Source organism: Perognathus longimembris, chromosome 4 (genome assembly GCF_023159225.1).
Source record: "Perognathus longimembris pacificus isolate PPM17 chromosome 4, ASM2315922v1, whole genome shotgun sequence".
In the NCBI taxonomy this organism is placed as follows: Eukaryota; Metazoa; Chordata; class Mammalia; order Rodentia; family Heteromyidae; genus Perognathus; species Perognathus longimembris.
The window spans coordinates 6,462,241-6,477,228 of record NC_063164.1 but is presented as its reverse complement, the minus strand read 5'-3'; the positions used below and the strand labels follow the sequence as shown (position 1 = coordinate 6,477,228).

At 51.8% G+C, this 14,988-nt stretch overlaps 1 protein-coding gene and 1 long non-coding RNA gene across 3 annotated transcripts; one reads left to right on the top strand and one right to left on the bottom strand.

The window, feature by feature from the left end:
- LOC125350212 lies at positions 1-14,679 on the bottom strand. The gene is made up of 3 exons (XR_007210698.1): positions 14,400-14,679; positions 4,040-4,046; positions 1-11 (listed from the first exon to the last, which is right to left on the bottom strand). It is a non-coding gene; the product is annotated as an uncharacterized LOC125350212 (long non-coding RNA).
- On the top strand, positions 6,241-14,407 carry C4H2orf72 (chromosome 4 C2orf72 homolog). Of its 2 annotated transcripts, none has more exons than XM_048344548.1 (3): positions 6,241-6,880; positions 10,115-10,228; positions 14,104-14,407. In XM_048344548.1, exons 1-3 carry the CDS (start codon positions 6,241-6,243, stop codon positions 14,235-14,237), a joined length of 888 nt encoding a protein of 295 aa, XP_048200505.1. In that variant the 3' UTR covers positions 14,238-14,407. The 2 variants fall into 2 exon arrangements, with proteins under 2 accessions (XP_048200505.1, XP_048200504.1); XM_048344547.1 differs by having other exon boundaries at positions 10,112-10,228.
- Positions 14,680-14,988: the final 309 nt, after the last annotated feature.

Genomic DNA, 14,988 nt, shown 5'->3' with positions numbered 1-14,988 from the left:
CAGAGATCATTCTTGGCATCTGGTCTGGCTTTTTTTCTTTCCTTGTTTTTTCTAAGGTTTTTTTTTTTTGTAATTTCCTGCTAATTTCATAATAGAAGCTGTACTGTGCAAATAACACAGATAAAGGTAAAGTCCAGTGGCCCTGGACTCCAACCTTGGTTAAATATTCCACCATCTGTCTGATCTGCCCTCTAGCTACCTCCGGAAGGTTTGGAATTTGTTACCTGGATGTCGAGGGGCTGAGAATCAGTAGTTCAGGAGGTAGATGAGCTTTGGAATAAAAGTTCTTGTTGGTTCCCTGCTGGGCCTTCCTCTGTCCCATAAAAAGATGTGAACTCGATGGGGGTCCACTCATTTCCGGATCCATCGTCCATCCGTCTTCACTGGGGGCTCACCCGGCTCTACCACCCACGTAGTGCAGGCTTTCTGAGAAGGCAGTTATGCCCTGAGCAGGCCCCACAGAGGCCAGAGGGTGCGTGGATCATAAGGTCACTGACATCTGAGGAGGCTGAGATCCCAGGATCACAGTGCAAATCCAGCCCTGTCAGGAAAGTTCACCAACGATTGGCCAGCAAAAAGCCAGCAGTGGAGGGATGGCTCAAGTGGTAGAACACCAGCTTTGAGTAGAATAAAACTAAGCCAGCATGCAAGGCCTTGAGTTCAACCGGAACAGGCACACACACACACACACACACACACACACACACACCACACACACACACACCACACACACACCACACACACCACACACACACCACACACACACCACACACACACACACACACACACACACACACACACACGAAGTACCACCCTACCCCCGAAAAAGTAGCTGGGCACCAGTAGCTACTCAGAAACATTCTTGAACAAAAAAAAGCTAAGGGACAGCACACAGGCCCTGAGTTCAAACCCCAAGACCACCGCCACCACCACCACCACCAACAACAAAAACCAAGTGGAGGAGGAGGGTAGGCCTAGAGAAAATCTTACACTCCATCTCTTGCAGTCTGGTAGAGAACCCGGCCCACCCCAGCCCCAGCCCCATCCACGCCCCCACTGAGGCCCCCAAAGGCAGCTCCAGGCCTGCCAGCGGGGAGGGAAATGCAACACCTGCACCTGTCCTCTTCTTTTCCCTTCTTTGTGGCCAGCGTCTTTAACCACAGGATTCACTTCATGAACAGAACAGTGGCCAGGTGACAGTGCCAAGGGGCTGTGCCTTGCTGGCACTGTACCATCATTGAGGTAAACTAGTGGTTTAATCCTTTACTTGTCATTAGTTAGCACTTCCTAGATCTCTCTCTCTCTCTCTCTCTCTCTCTCTCTCTCTCTCTCTCTCTCTCTCTCTCTCTCTCTCTCTCACTCCCCTGCAACTTCTTGCTTTGTTTTCTTCTTTTTTTTTTTTTTTGGATGGGTCATGGGGCCTGAACTCTGGGCCTGGGCTCCATCCCTGAGCTTTTTGGCTCAAGGGTTGTGCTCTATCACTTGAGCCACAGCGCCACTTCCGTTTTTGTTTTTTTGTTGTGTTTTTTTTTTTTTTGGTGGTTAATTGGAGATAAAGAGTCTTATGGCCTTTCCTGCCCAAGCTGGCTTTGAACTGTGATTCTCAGACCTCAGCTTCCTGAGTAGCTAGGATTACAGGCGTGAGCCACCAGCACCTAGCTTTTTTGTTTGGTTTTGTTGCCAGTGCTGGAGCTTGAACTCGGGACCTGAGTGCTGTCCCTTAGCTTTTTTGCTCAAGTCTAGTGCTCTACCACTTGAGCCATAGCACCACTTCCAGTTTTTTTGGTGGTAGCTGAAAAATAAGAGTATCACAGATTTTCCTACCAGGGGTGGCTTTAAATCTCCCTCCTTAGATCTCAGCCTCCTGACCAGCTGGGATTACAGGAATGATCGCTGACAGTGGGTTCTCTTATTTGCTTCCTGATGGAGTATTTCCTTAGTATATATTCAGAGAGGGGCTTTCTGATTCACTATTTACCTGAAGTCGAAATCTAGGCTCAACGTTGCTCTTCTTTAATACTTTAAAACTGTTTTTCAACTTTTTCTTAAATCTTACATTTTTCTTAAATTCAGGATTAGGAAATCTGAAATCCATCTGAGGCGAATAGACCAGGAAAACGAGGCACGGGAAACAGTTGCCGGGAATTCAGAGATAAACACTCTGTTAATGAACAGCTTGCTTAAAAGCACACAGGCACTATTTTCTTGGCTTTAAGCCTGACCCTCACTCATAAGCTTCAAACTTTAACAAAAAAAGGAAGCGAAAAGTATAAATGGAAAAGAGCAGCTCTCTCTCTCTCTCTCTGTCTTTCCTACCTCCCAATTTTGTGCACTTGTTCAGACATGTCAAAATGACCCAAACTTAATGGGCAGAACAGTTTTTATATTGCTGGGCCTAACTGGTAAAAGCATAACAGCAAAATGACAACATATACAAGTGTCAGATAAAAACAGAGCACTTATCCTGGAGCAGATTTGAGCCAAGCCTCCAACTCACCTTCTCACCATAGAGATCTGTGATGTTAGAGCACTCATTACACCTGTTACACAGTGTGTCCTCACGCAGGTCTGGGTTGTGGACTATCTTTCCATCTTTGCTCTGTTAATAAACTTTCTTTTTCTTTTTTTTTAGCCAGTCCTGGGGCTTGGACTCAGGGCCTGAGCACTGTCCCTGGCTTCTTTTTTGCTCAAGGCTAGCACTCTGCCACTTGAGCCACAGTGCCACTTCCGGCCTTTTCTGTATATGTGGTGCTGGGGAATTGAACCCAGGGCCTCATGTACACGAGGCAAGCACTCTTGCCACTAGGCCATATCCCCAGCCCTAATAAACTTTCTTGTTCTCTAATTCCACGTGCCCTAAAATTCTTTTTTTCCCCTCAGTCCTGGGGCTTGGACTCAGGGCCTGGGCACTATCCTTCAGCTCTTTCTTGGTAGCTCAAAGCTAGCACTCTACCACTTTGAGCCACAACTCCACTTCCAGTTTTTGAGTGGTTAATTGGAGATAAGAGTCTCTTGGGGACTTTTCTTCCCAGGCTGGCTTTGAACCGTAATCCTCAGATCTCAGCCTCCTGAATAGCTAAGATTACAGGCATAAGCCACTGGCACTGGGATCTAAAATTCTTTTTTGCAACGATATCAAGGGCTCAGTGCCCAAGGGCCAGGTGGAGGCTTCTTCCCTTTTGGAGACTTCCTCCCTGAATCATCGTCCAATTCTGGTAACAAATCTAACTTTTGTTCCTTCTTCAGTCCTTGTACTACCCAACCGCTTGGAATGCACATGTGATGGCTAGAACATTAGCTGCAATCTTGGATCGGTGGACAATGTTCATTGTGTTTATGCCACTGTTATTCAGTGTTATCAGACCTGAAATGAAAATTAATTTGTCCTTTAAATCTGCTGTTTTATACTTTTCGGAAATCTAATTTTTATCCCCCCCCCCGCCCCCCCCCCCGCCCATGAATTCATGTTTTCCTAAATATCAGCTATCTCTGCTGGCAATAGGCCCCCTCTGTAGGAGACTAAAATCTACAATCTACCTTGTGTCTCTCCTGAGCTCAGGAAGAGACATGGGGGAAGGGGGGCTGGGGATATGGCCTAGTGGCAAGAGTGCTTGCCTCGTATACATGAGGCCCTGGGTTCAATTCCCCAGCACCACATATACAGAAAACTGCCAGAAGTGGTGCCGTGGCTCAAGTGGCAGAGTGCTAGCCTTGAGCAAAAAGAAGCCAGGGACAGTGCTCAGGCCCTGAACCCAAGCCCCAGGACTGGCCAAAAAAAAAAAAAAAAAAGGAAGAGACATGGGGTGAGAATTGCAGCAGTTTTACAACGTGGACCTGGCTACACCCTCTTTGTCAACATCTGGTGACACTGTGGCCTGGACACTGTTCTTTCCATAAGCTGAGCCCTGTGGATAAAATCCCTGCCAGTGAAGAAGGCTCCAGGCCTTGTGTTGTTTCCCATCTCTGATTGGCAGGCTGGGGTGGGGCAGTATTCCCCCAGCCTCCCCTCTCTCCCATTTGGCACTGGGATGGAGGGCACCTGAGGGCTTCTCCTGTCTTTCCATTGGTTTCTCAGGGCCCACCTGCCTCTGGTGGGTGTGGCCTCCGTGGGTGTGGCCAAGCTGATAAGCAAAGGAAAAGGCCCAGTGCCTCAATTACCACATCAACTTGCATTAGGTTTTTTGGTTTATTTGTTTGGTGGGTGTTTTGTTTTGTTTCCTTTATTGTTGGTTGTGGGGCTTGAACTCAAGGCCTGGGTGCTGTCCAGTGAGCTCTTTTGCTCAAGGTTAGCACTCTACCACTTCGAACCACAGCTCCACTTCTAGTTTTCTGGTGGTTAACTGGAGATAAGAGTCTCATGCACTTTCCTGCCCTGGCTGGCCTTGAACCACAATCCTCAGATTTCAGGTTCCCGAGTAGCTGGGATTTCAGGTACTGTTTTTCATAACATCCATCTCCATCTAAATTGTCTCTGTCTCCCGGCCCTGGCTGGAATGCCTGAGCCACGGAGGTGAACTCCTCTGTTCATGGCTTTTTCCCCAGCACTGGGCACACACAGTGCCCGTTGGACATGTGCTGATCCTGCTCGCAATCTGGTGCTCTTCCCACCCGCACTCTGCTCTCTGCTTGGAGAACTGAGGCACCCTCCCAGCGGAATCCAAAAGACAGTGTGTAAAGACAAAAAGCCACACTAATATGGATCGGGGCCAAGGTCCTTCCTCCAAGTTCCGGCTCAAACTGCTACTGAATAACGACACTTGGGGAAGGGCTGCATCTTCAGTGAATCACCACTGCCGGCACACAGTGGGTGCTCAAGAAACATCGTTTTACACAGACACAGAAAACACTTCTCTGTGTGTATGTGCACGTGTGTGAACTCAAGGCTGGAGCTCTACCATTTGAGCCAAGGCTCTACTTGTTAATTGGAGATAAGAGTCTCGTGGATGTCCCTGCATGTACACTGGCTTCTAATCATGATCCTGAAATCTCAGCCTCCCGAGTGGCTAGGATTACCGTGAGCTACCGGCACCTACCCACCATAATACACTTCGGAGGAGACGATTTAGCAGAATGACTGGACACAGGAATCAAGGCAAGCAGAAGAGGAGCTGGAGCTTATTTATAGCCTGAGGGCAAGGCTGGCCTTAAATAACATGTTATGGGGATTGATCTCAGTGCCTACCACTTGAGCTGCTCCCTGCTCTAAACAGGTTTTTGACACCCAGGCCCTTTTGGTCTACTATTGTACAGCAGGTGGGAAAGTAATGGGCCTAAGGTCCCCACCACAGTAACTACTTGAATGTAATTGAAATGAAATAGCATAAAAAGTTGGTCCCTCTGAAGCACCAGCCTCCCTCTAAGCGGCTCATTTCTAGCACCACACACACTGTCCTGTCGGGCAAAAGTGAAGGAGAAGGGAGGAAGCGTGTTCTGCTTCTGACTGTCCAACAGACACCCTTCCCCGCCCTCAGGCAAGCTAGCACCCTATTAGTGTCCATGCCAGACCCCCTCCCCTCTGCTCCATGGGGGGTCACCAGTGCACCCTCTTTCTCTCCATCTCCTGCTCTCCGTAAGGATTTGTGGAAGTAATCTTGGACCCATTTGGGGGCAAACGTTGAAGCTTCAGAAAGAAGAGCTCTGGAGTATCCCCTGCCCTCCCCCCACCCCACCCCCAGTCCCCCCACCTGGCTTGATCTGTTCCACTCCCACTCCACAGCCCAGGGGTCCGAAGAGCGCCAAGCTCTAGCCCTATCCATGTGGGGATTCCTTCCCATTTTTGGGGGGGTCGGTTGTGGGGCTTGAACTCAGGACCTGGGTGCTGCCCCTGAGCCCCAGCGCCACTTCTGGTGTTTGAGTGGTTAATTCGAGAGAAGAGTCTCACGGGGAGGTTTGTTTGTTTGGGTCCAGGCTGGCTTCGAACCCCGATCCTCGATTTCAGACTTCTGCGGGGGGGGGGGGCGGCGGGCAGGATCATTTTGACTCCCCGACTCTTGGCTGCCTCGGTCAGTACCGGCCGAATGAATGAATGAATGAATGAATGAATGAGCGATCCACGGGCATTCCGTCTCCCGAGCTGAGCGCCGGAGCTGCGGGAGGATCCCCGTCCCCGTCCGCGGGCCCGGGGGGTCCGGGCGGCTCGGCTCCCCGGGGGGGGGCGTGTCCTCGGGCCCCGGGGCGTGGGAGGCGGGCGCGCGGGCGGCGGCGGCGGCGGCGGCGGCGCGCGGGGCGGCCGCGGCGAGCATGGAGCGCGAGCAGGCGGCGGCGGCGGCGGCGGCGCGGCCCGGGGCCCCGGCGGAGCCGCCTGGATTCCAGGCGCTGGTGGAGGCGGCGGGGGGCCGCGGGCAGGTGCTGCTGGTGGGCGAGCTGTGGGAGCGCGAGCAGAGCCGCGCCCTGCTGCGGGACTTCGCCCGCGCCGTGTTCCCGCCCGAGCCCGCCGGGGGGCCCCGGGGAAGCGCGGCGGCGGCCGGAGCCGAGGGCGCGGACTCGGGCCCGGGCGCGGCGTGCGGGGCGCCCAGGGCCCCGGGGACGGCGCCGCGCGCCCTCCGCTCGCCGCTGGTGTTCGTGCTGTGCCGCGCGGCGTCGCTGGCCGCCCGGGAGCCGCGGCGCCGCGTGCGGGAGATGCTGCGGGACGTGCGCGGCCGGCGGCGGGCCGGCGCGGCGCTGGTCGGGGTGCTGGTGGCCGACGCGGAGCTGGAGGACGCGGCGGCGGCGGCGGCGGCGGGGCTGCGGCGGCTGGAGGCGCTGCTGCGCGCCGTGTTCGGCCGCCAGGTCGGGGGCCCCGTGCAGGCGGCCGCCTACTGCCCCGCGCGCCCAGCCTCCAGCCTGGCTGCGCAGACGGCCGCCTGCCGGGCCCTGCAAGCCGCGGGACCCGGACGGCCAGGTGAGGCGCGGCCGGCCTGGGGACGACGCCCCTCTTTAGATCGTGGTGCCCGGGGGGGGGGGGGAGGGGATAAACTGAGGCCCGGGGGCGAGCCGAGGGCAGATGGCGGGGAGGGGGGCGGCGGGACTCGGCGAAGATCTGAGGAGTTGGTGGGGACGGGGCTGGGGTGGGGGGGGGGGACACAAAAAAGTCCTGAGATGCAAATGTAGGGGTGATGCGCCGGGGAGGAGGGGGGGGCGGAGCTTGGGAACTCAAGCTGGGGGCGGCGATGCCTGGAGCGTCCGGAGCGCGGCGCGCGGGGGACGCGCGGGAGGAACCCGCGAGGGGTTGCCGCGGCCGAGGCGAAGAGGGGGTGCGGGGTGCGCGGACGCCAGGGCCGGGGGGGGGGGTGGGGACCCGGCTTCCCTCCTAGGTTCCACGCTCACCTCCCTGCCCTTGCCCTACGGTGGGCCGAGGCTGTGCGCGTGTGCGCACACGTGTGTGTGTGTGAGTGCGCGCGCGCGTGCGCGTGGAGGTCCGCTGCGGCTTGAACTCGGGGCAGGCGGGGGGGGGTCCCCCCCCTGAGCTCTTTGGATCTAAGCTAGCGGCTCTGCCATTCGAGCCACGCCTCCACTTGGGGCCTTCGGGTAGTGTATTGGGAACCGATATCTTCCGGATCTCTCCCTTCCTAAGTACCCAGGGTTACAGGTGTGAACCCCCCCATCCCCCCGGGGGCGCAGCTGCGGACACCCCGTTTCCCCTCCACCCGCTCCTGAGTGTGGAGGGCATTTGAGGGCTTTTGCTGCTGCTGGCTCAGAAATCTCCTCTTGGTATTTCAGGTTCTATAGGAACAGTGGCCTGGGATTCGAACCCGCCCTATAAGTAGAACTGACTCTGATAAAGTGGAGGCCTCTGCGTTACACACACACACACACACACACACACACACACACACACACCCCTCTACTCCATCCGCCGCTCCTAAATACCTAGTGGGGGCAGGCTGCATTGGGGTGCCCCAGGGCTCTCCCCAGGCACCTGTGGTTGGGGGACAGCAATGCACAGGTAGGGTAGGGGCTTTCTCAGTGCCCGTGACAAATATCATATGCGCTCGTGCCTGTCTGATGAGGGGTACCGGGTCTCCAGAAGGCAGACCTGGGGACCCCTGCCAGGCCACACCCCCACCCCCCTTTCTGTGAGGCTGCATTGGAAATTCCACCTTCAGCATCCTGAGACCCGAGGACCCTCCCTAGGGTATCCTTGGGTTGATTATTCCATCAGCCTGGGGTGGGGGGGGGGGCGGGGGAAGAGGAGAAAGAAGGGAATTCACACAAATCACAGATGTCCTGCACCGCATGGAACTGTTATCTTCAGAAGTCTAACCCTAATCTCCAAACCTAAGGCTTCTTCCATTCCCGCGGGACAACGTTCAAGTTGTCACCTGTTCACTTGCTTCGGCCTCCTAAGCTTTTGTACGCCTGGCTCTCGCCTGGGCCTGAAAAGCCCTTTTCTTCCCCCTCTGGTCTCCATCACTCCCTTCAGAAATGGACTTTCTCCTTCAGGAAGCCTTTCTGAAAACCTGGCACTCTGGTGTGCAAGTTCACCAGTGACGTGCCCACAATCTTTTGTGTTTCTTTTTAAGTAGTTTCACAAAGGGGGGTTTCAATTAAGTCCCAGGTCTTTTGCCCTCCTGTTCTCTAAGCTCTCACCACCTGATTTTTAAAATCTAACTTTATTTATTTTGTCAATGTTCTCTTGGGAGTTGAACCTTACATTCCATTTTTTTCCCCCTGCCTAGAAGGAAGAATGGATTTTTGCACGCCTCCACCCTTCCCCCCCCCCCACCTCCAGCTATTGCTTGGCTTTTTTTTTTTTTTTTTTTTTTTTTTTTTTTTGCTCAAGACTGGCACTCTCCCACTTGAGCAACACCTCTATTTCTGGCTTTTTGTTGGCTGACTGGAGATGTGAGAGTCACAGACTTTTCCTGCTGGGGACTCGATTTGAACCCTGATCCTCGGATCTCAGTCTCCTGAGCTGTGGGGATTACAGTTATAAGCCACCAGCAGATGGGTCTCTCCTCCTTCTAGATCAATAGGAACAGTTGAACAATTTGCAAAGTTCTCTGTTAAGTGTTTTCCTCCTTTTGTGAAAACATATTACAAGATGGAAACCATTTATGAATAAGTAAAGGTCCTAAGTCTCATGGTAACCCATTCCTTCTCAGTTCTTGCAGTGGGTAGCACCGGTTCTGTCCCACCCCTAGACCGGCTCATACTGCTAAGGTTTCCTTACATTACTGTGTTTGCCAAAGTTTACCAGCCTCTTTCCTCACTGCCTGATGACGATTCTTGTTTTATTAGCTTGTTTGCCTTGTGACAGGGTTCTTTGGCCCAGTATCTGTTACCTAATTCAGCTGCCTTGGGTTGAAAAACCTAAGGATCCAGGATTCAATCTGGTTAGAACTGGATATAAATTAACAGTAAGTCTCCACTGGGTAAAGATTGTGGAGGAGACTTGAGGGAGAGGTTCTATTGCCAGGATTTTTGTTGGTGGTGTTTTGAAGTATCTTGCAAGTGCTCCATGTTGAGCTGCACCCCCAGCCCCTTTAAAAATACTATCCCTGATAGCTTCATTGCAGACCGTGAAGAGCTCAGATGATTCCAAGAAAACTAAGGTAGTGCTGTGATCTTAATAAGACAATTAGAGTTGTTTAAAGTTTTAGATGTAGTTATCAAAAGAGATTCAATCTGCTCATGTTAAGTAACAGTCTGGGGCTGAGATCTGAGGATCTCAGTTCCAAGCCCGCCCAAGCAGACAAATTAGAGAAACTCTTATCTCCAAGTAATGAGCCCAAAAGCCAGAAGTAGAGGTGTACGTTCAAGTGGTTGAGCATCATCCTTGAGTAGAAAAAGCTAAGCAAGAGCTAGAGGCCCAGAGTTCAAATACTTGTGCCAGCATACACACACACACACACACACACACACACACACAGAAAAATAGTTTGTACTGACAACCAGAGAGATACACAGCTGCCCTTTGAGTGTTTTCTTTGGTGCTATGTAATTGTAATAAATTTTGGGGTCATTGTGGTGCTATGGCTTCCCCACCATAGTTCAGACAGCCCAGGGGTTTTGTGAGGGTGAAGTGGAAACTGGGAGGGTTGGGGGGGAGGGGGGAGCTGAGCGGAGATTCCTGGTCTAAAGCAGCCACTGTCTAACATCTATCTGTTGGGCTTTGCATTCTTTCTCTCAGAAGGCTCCTGGGAGAGACCCGGCCTCCCAGGGCTGCTGACCTGCTTTTCTTGGGGTCTCCGGAGCCAGAGGAAGAACCAAGATGCTCCCTTTTCCCAAGGCCCAGCTCAGGGTAAGTGCTTCAGTTGCCTGTACAGTACTGGAAGGACACTGGCCTGAAGGGCAGCGGACTAGCAGGCAGGGAGGAGGTGCTCCCTCCTCCGTGCTGGATCCAGGGTCAGCATGGTAGCCAGGTGTCTGTTCCTCCAGGCAATGGGGTCAGGCTCAGTCCCCTAGGGCTTCCGCCTCGGGAGTCTCCCCCTGGTGAAAGATGGGCGAGGAGGACTAGGGTGAATGTGGTGGGCCAAAGGTGTCCCCTGAGGCCCAGGAGTAGCAGGGAGCCAGTGACCTCCGAGCAGGAGGGGGAAAGCTTTCCCTAGGTGAAAATGGGAGGGTCCCGCGGGTAGCTCACACCTGTCAGCAGAGCTGTTCAAGACACCAGAGTCCCAGTTCAAAGGCAGCCCAGGCAGGAAGGTCTATGCGACACTCATCTCCAACCAACCAGCAAAAAAACCAGAAGTAGGGCTGCGGCTCAAATGATAGAGTGCTAACCCTGAGAGGAAAAGCTGAGGACAGTACCCAGGCCCTGAGTTCAAGTCAGTACTAGCAAAAAGAGAAAAAAAAATTTAAATTGCCTACCAAGCTTAGTTGCGCAACCTTTAATTCCACCTATTTGGGAGGTAGAAATGGGAAGGATCATAGATGGGGAGCAGGGGCCAAAGGGGGGGCTAGTGAGAACTCATCTCAACAAATAAGCTAGCGGCATATGTCTGCAATGCCAGCTATCTAGGAGGCGAAGGTAGAGGATCTTGTTCTGAGGCTAGTTGCAGGCAAGAACAAATGACCCTATCTTAAAATATAAAGTGAAGAAAGGAGGGGGGGGTGGAGGTTCAGCTCAAATGGTAGCAAACTTGCCTAGTAAGAACAAGGCCCTGAGTTTATACCCCTGTACTGCCAAAAATAAAATAAAAATTGCACTTACAGACAGTCGCAGTTATCCTTAGACTCCAAAGAGGATTTGTTCGAGGACCTCTTGTGGAAACTAAAATTTGAGAGCACTAAAATCCATGATATAAAATAGCATACTGTTTACATATAACCTATGTATTTTCTGTATTTTCTCCCGGGTGTTTCTTTTTCTTTTTCTTTCTTTTTTTTTTTTTTTTTGCCAGTCCTGGGTCTTGAACTCAGGGCCTGAGCACTGTCCCTGGCTTCTTCCCGCTCAAGGCTAGCACTCTGCCACTTGAGCCACAGTGCCACTTCTGGCCATTTTCTACATATCTGGTACTGAGGAATCAAACCCAGGGCTTCATGTGTACGAGGCGATCACTCTTGCCACTAGGCCATATTCCCAGCCCCTCTCCCGGGTGTTTTAAATCATCTTTAGATGACTTAAAATCCCTAGTTAAGTGTGATTACTATGAAAATCCTTGTTATACCATACTTTTAGGTAATAATGACAAAAATGTACACATGTTCAAATATTTTCAGTGTATACATTGTTCAGATATTTTCAATGTATTCCTTTTCAGATATTTTCAAACCAATGTTGGTTGAATCTGGATGAACTCAGGAATAAAGAGAGCTCACTACTATATAGACTGTTTTTGGGGGTTTTTTTTTTTTTGCCAGTCCTGGGCCTTGGACTCAGGGCCTGAGCACTGTCCCCGGCTTCTTCCTGCTCAAGGCTAGCACTCTGCCACCAGAGCCATAGCGCCCCTTCTGGCCGTTTTCCATTTATGTGGTGCTGGGGAATCGAACAGAGAGCTTCATGTGTAGGAGGCAAGCGCTTTTGCCATTAGGCCATATTCCCAGCCCTATATAGACTGTTTTTGAAATCTGCTTTATCAAAAACATTGTGACTATCCATAGCCATACTTACATACCAACATGTTTTATTTTTCTTTAAAAGAGAAAAAATTTGCCGGGTGCTGGTGGCTCATGCCTGTAATCCTAGCTGCTCAAGAGGCTGAGATCCAAGTCTGACAGTTTAGAGCCAGCCCTGCCAGTAAGGTCCATGAGACTCTTGTCTACAATTAGCCACCAGAAAACCAGAGGTGGTGCTATGACTCAAAGCAGAATGCTAGCTTTGAGCAAAAAGAGCTCAAAGACAGTGCCTAGGCTCAGAGTTCAAGCCCCATGACTGACATGCGTTTATAAGATAGAGAATTCCTGTGTGTACTCGGCCCACTTTCTGCCAATGGTAACATCTCACAAAACTGTCGTGCAATCAGTTATCATGGTTTGTGCCTGTAATCCTAGTTACTCAGGAGACAGAGATCAGGAGTATCATAGTTCCAGGTCAACTCCAGCCAAAAAAAAAAGAAAAAAGAAAGAAAGAAAAATCACACACTCGGATATAAAGAAAGGATCATGGTCCAGGATTGCCTGGGATAAAGGCGAGACGATCTCAGGCACCCATGACGAATGCCTCTACGCCTAGCTATTCATGAAGCTGTTATCTGATGATCTCAGTTTGAAACCAGCCCAAACAAACAAATACAAGAGATTCTTAACTCCCTAATCAGCAAAAAGCTGGAACTGGAGGTGTGGCTCAAGTGGTACAGCACCAGCCTTAATATGTGTATGTGTGTCTATGTATGTATGTATGTGTATATATGTATGTATATATATATGGAGAGAGGGAGGGAAAGAGAGAGGGAGGGAGAGGAGAGAAGGAGGAAAAGAGAGAGGGAGGGAGGGAGAGGAAGGGAGAGAGAGGAAGGAAAAGAGAGGGAGGGAAAGAGAGGGAGGGAGAAGAGAGGAAGGGAAAGAGGGAGGGAGAGGAGAGAGGAAGGGAGAGAGAAAGGGAGGGAGAGGGAGGGAGGGAGGGAGAGAGAGATGAAGGGAAAGAGAGAGGGAAAGCTAGAACTTGCCCATGCAAATAGGGCTGGAGGCGTGGTTTAAGTTGTACAGTGCTAGCCTAGCAAGTGTATAGCTGTAGGTTTAAGCCCCAGTACTACTTCCCCACAAAAACATTGTGAGTGTGGTGTAGCTCTACAGATTTTTATGCATGTGTTCCCTTCCTCCTTCACTTTCCCGTTCCTCCTGTTTTCAGTAGTGCTGGGATCAACCGTGACCCTGCACACAGTAGGCAAGTACTCTACCGTGGAGACACAGCTCAGCTCTCTAACAGCATTTCTTTTTTTTTGGCCAGTCCTGGGCCTTGGACTCAGGGCCTGAGCACTGTCCCTGGCTTCCTTTTGCTCAAGGCTAGCACTCTGCCACTTGAGCCACAGCGCCACTTCTGGCCATTTTCTGTATATGTGGTGCTGGGGAATCGAACCCAGGGCCTCATGTATATGAGGCAAGCGCTCTTGCCACTAGGCCATATCCCCAGCCATGCATTCTTTTTTTTTTTAATGCTAGTACTTATCCTTGAAACTAGAGCCTTGTATTCTTGCTTGGCTTTTTCTCTCTAAGCTGTAGTTCTACCACTTGAGCCACAGCTCCACTTCCAGCATTTTACTGGTTAACTGGAAGTAAGAATTTCACCCATTTGTCTGCTTGGGGTAGCTTTGAACCTGGAGCCTAAGATCTCAGCCTCTCATGTAGCTGGGATTACAGGTGTGCGCCACCGGTGCTGGGCTGTTTTTTGTTGTTGTTGTTTTGCCGCGTCTGGGGCTCACACTCTGGGCTTGGGCACTGTCCCTGAGCTCCTTTTTACTCAAGGCCAACGCTTTACCACTTGAGCCGCAGCTCTAGTTCTAGCTAGATAGTTTATTGGAGTTTATTGGAGATAAATCTCATGGACTTTTCTGCCCAGGCTGGCTTCGAACCACAATCCTCAGAATCTCAGCTTTCTGTGTAGCTAGGATGACAGGCGTGAGCCTCCAGCTCCCCATTTGGCTCTTTTTAGGTAGCTACTCCGAAGGGCCCACTTTCTCCCTCCCAGTCCTCTCCTTACACTTTGTCTTCTCATTGGTCACTCCTTCTCCTGTGATCCAGGGAGAGCCCAGGATGTGGAGGAGGAGCTGGCACTCACTGCCGTGTTTCCCAATGGAGACTGTGAAGACCATGGAAGTGGATCCAGGGCCCAGGATGGAGTTGTCCATCTTCTGCCTGAGCCCGTAGGAGATCCGAGATGAAGGCCGACCCCTCGGGCTGCCCCTGGCTCTGATCTCAGCCTGGGGACTGGCCCTTCTCGCTGAGCTCATGTCTGCACGCGGACCTCACCTGCTGGGAGCTGTCACATTCCCTCGTGCCAGCTAGGCAGTGGGACTGGCTAAGACGAATGGAGCCCAGAGGACAATCTCTCCCCCGGGAAGGGCTCACTCAGTCTCCAATCACAGTGACATTGGTTTGTCTCTGGACCTTTGCTTCTCCGAGTTGGAGACAGTTGACTTTCTACTTTAAGACTGTGCTCTGGGCAGGTGTTCAAGGGTAAAGCTGTGTCAGAAGTCATCAGATCTAGCCAAGTGCCAGTGGCTCACACCTGTAATCCTAGCTACTTAGGAGGCTGAGATCTGAGGATCACAGTTCAAAGACAAGCCAAGGCAGGAAAGTCTGTGAGACTCTTATCTCTAGTTAACCACCAAAAAGCTGGAAGTGGAGCTATGGCTCAAGTGGTAGAGTGGTGTCCTTGAGCACAAAAGCTCAGAGACAGTGCTGGGCCCTGAGTTCAAGCCCTAGTATTAGCACAAAAAGAAATCATCAGATCTACACCCTTGGATATGTCACTCAGCCTCTGGGGCTTCTGCTTTCCAGATGATTGAAGGGACTGCCAGGCCAGTGGCTTTCAACAAGGGACCGGGCAATGTGTGAACACACATGCATATGTGTATGTCGGGGGGCGGGGCTCACTGTGACGTGTGGGGCACCCCTGCACTTCATGGCCTC

Bases quoted from the DNA above. Each gene is read 5' to 3' on its own strand.
- C4H2orf72 (XM_048344547.1), top strand. From the start codon at position 6,241: ATGGAGCGCGAGCAGGCGGCGGCGGCGGCGGCGGCGCGGCCCGGGGCC. The intron at 6,881-10,111 runs GTGAGGCGCGGC...TCTTTCTCTCAG, and splicing joins CGCGGGACCCGGACGGCCAG to AAGGCTCCTGGGAGAGACCC. The intron at 10,229-14,103 runs GCTTCAGTTGCC...ATCCAGGGAGAG, and splicing joins AGGCCCAGCTCAGGGTAAGT to CCCAGGATGTGGAGGAGGAG.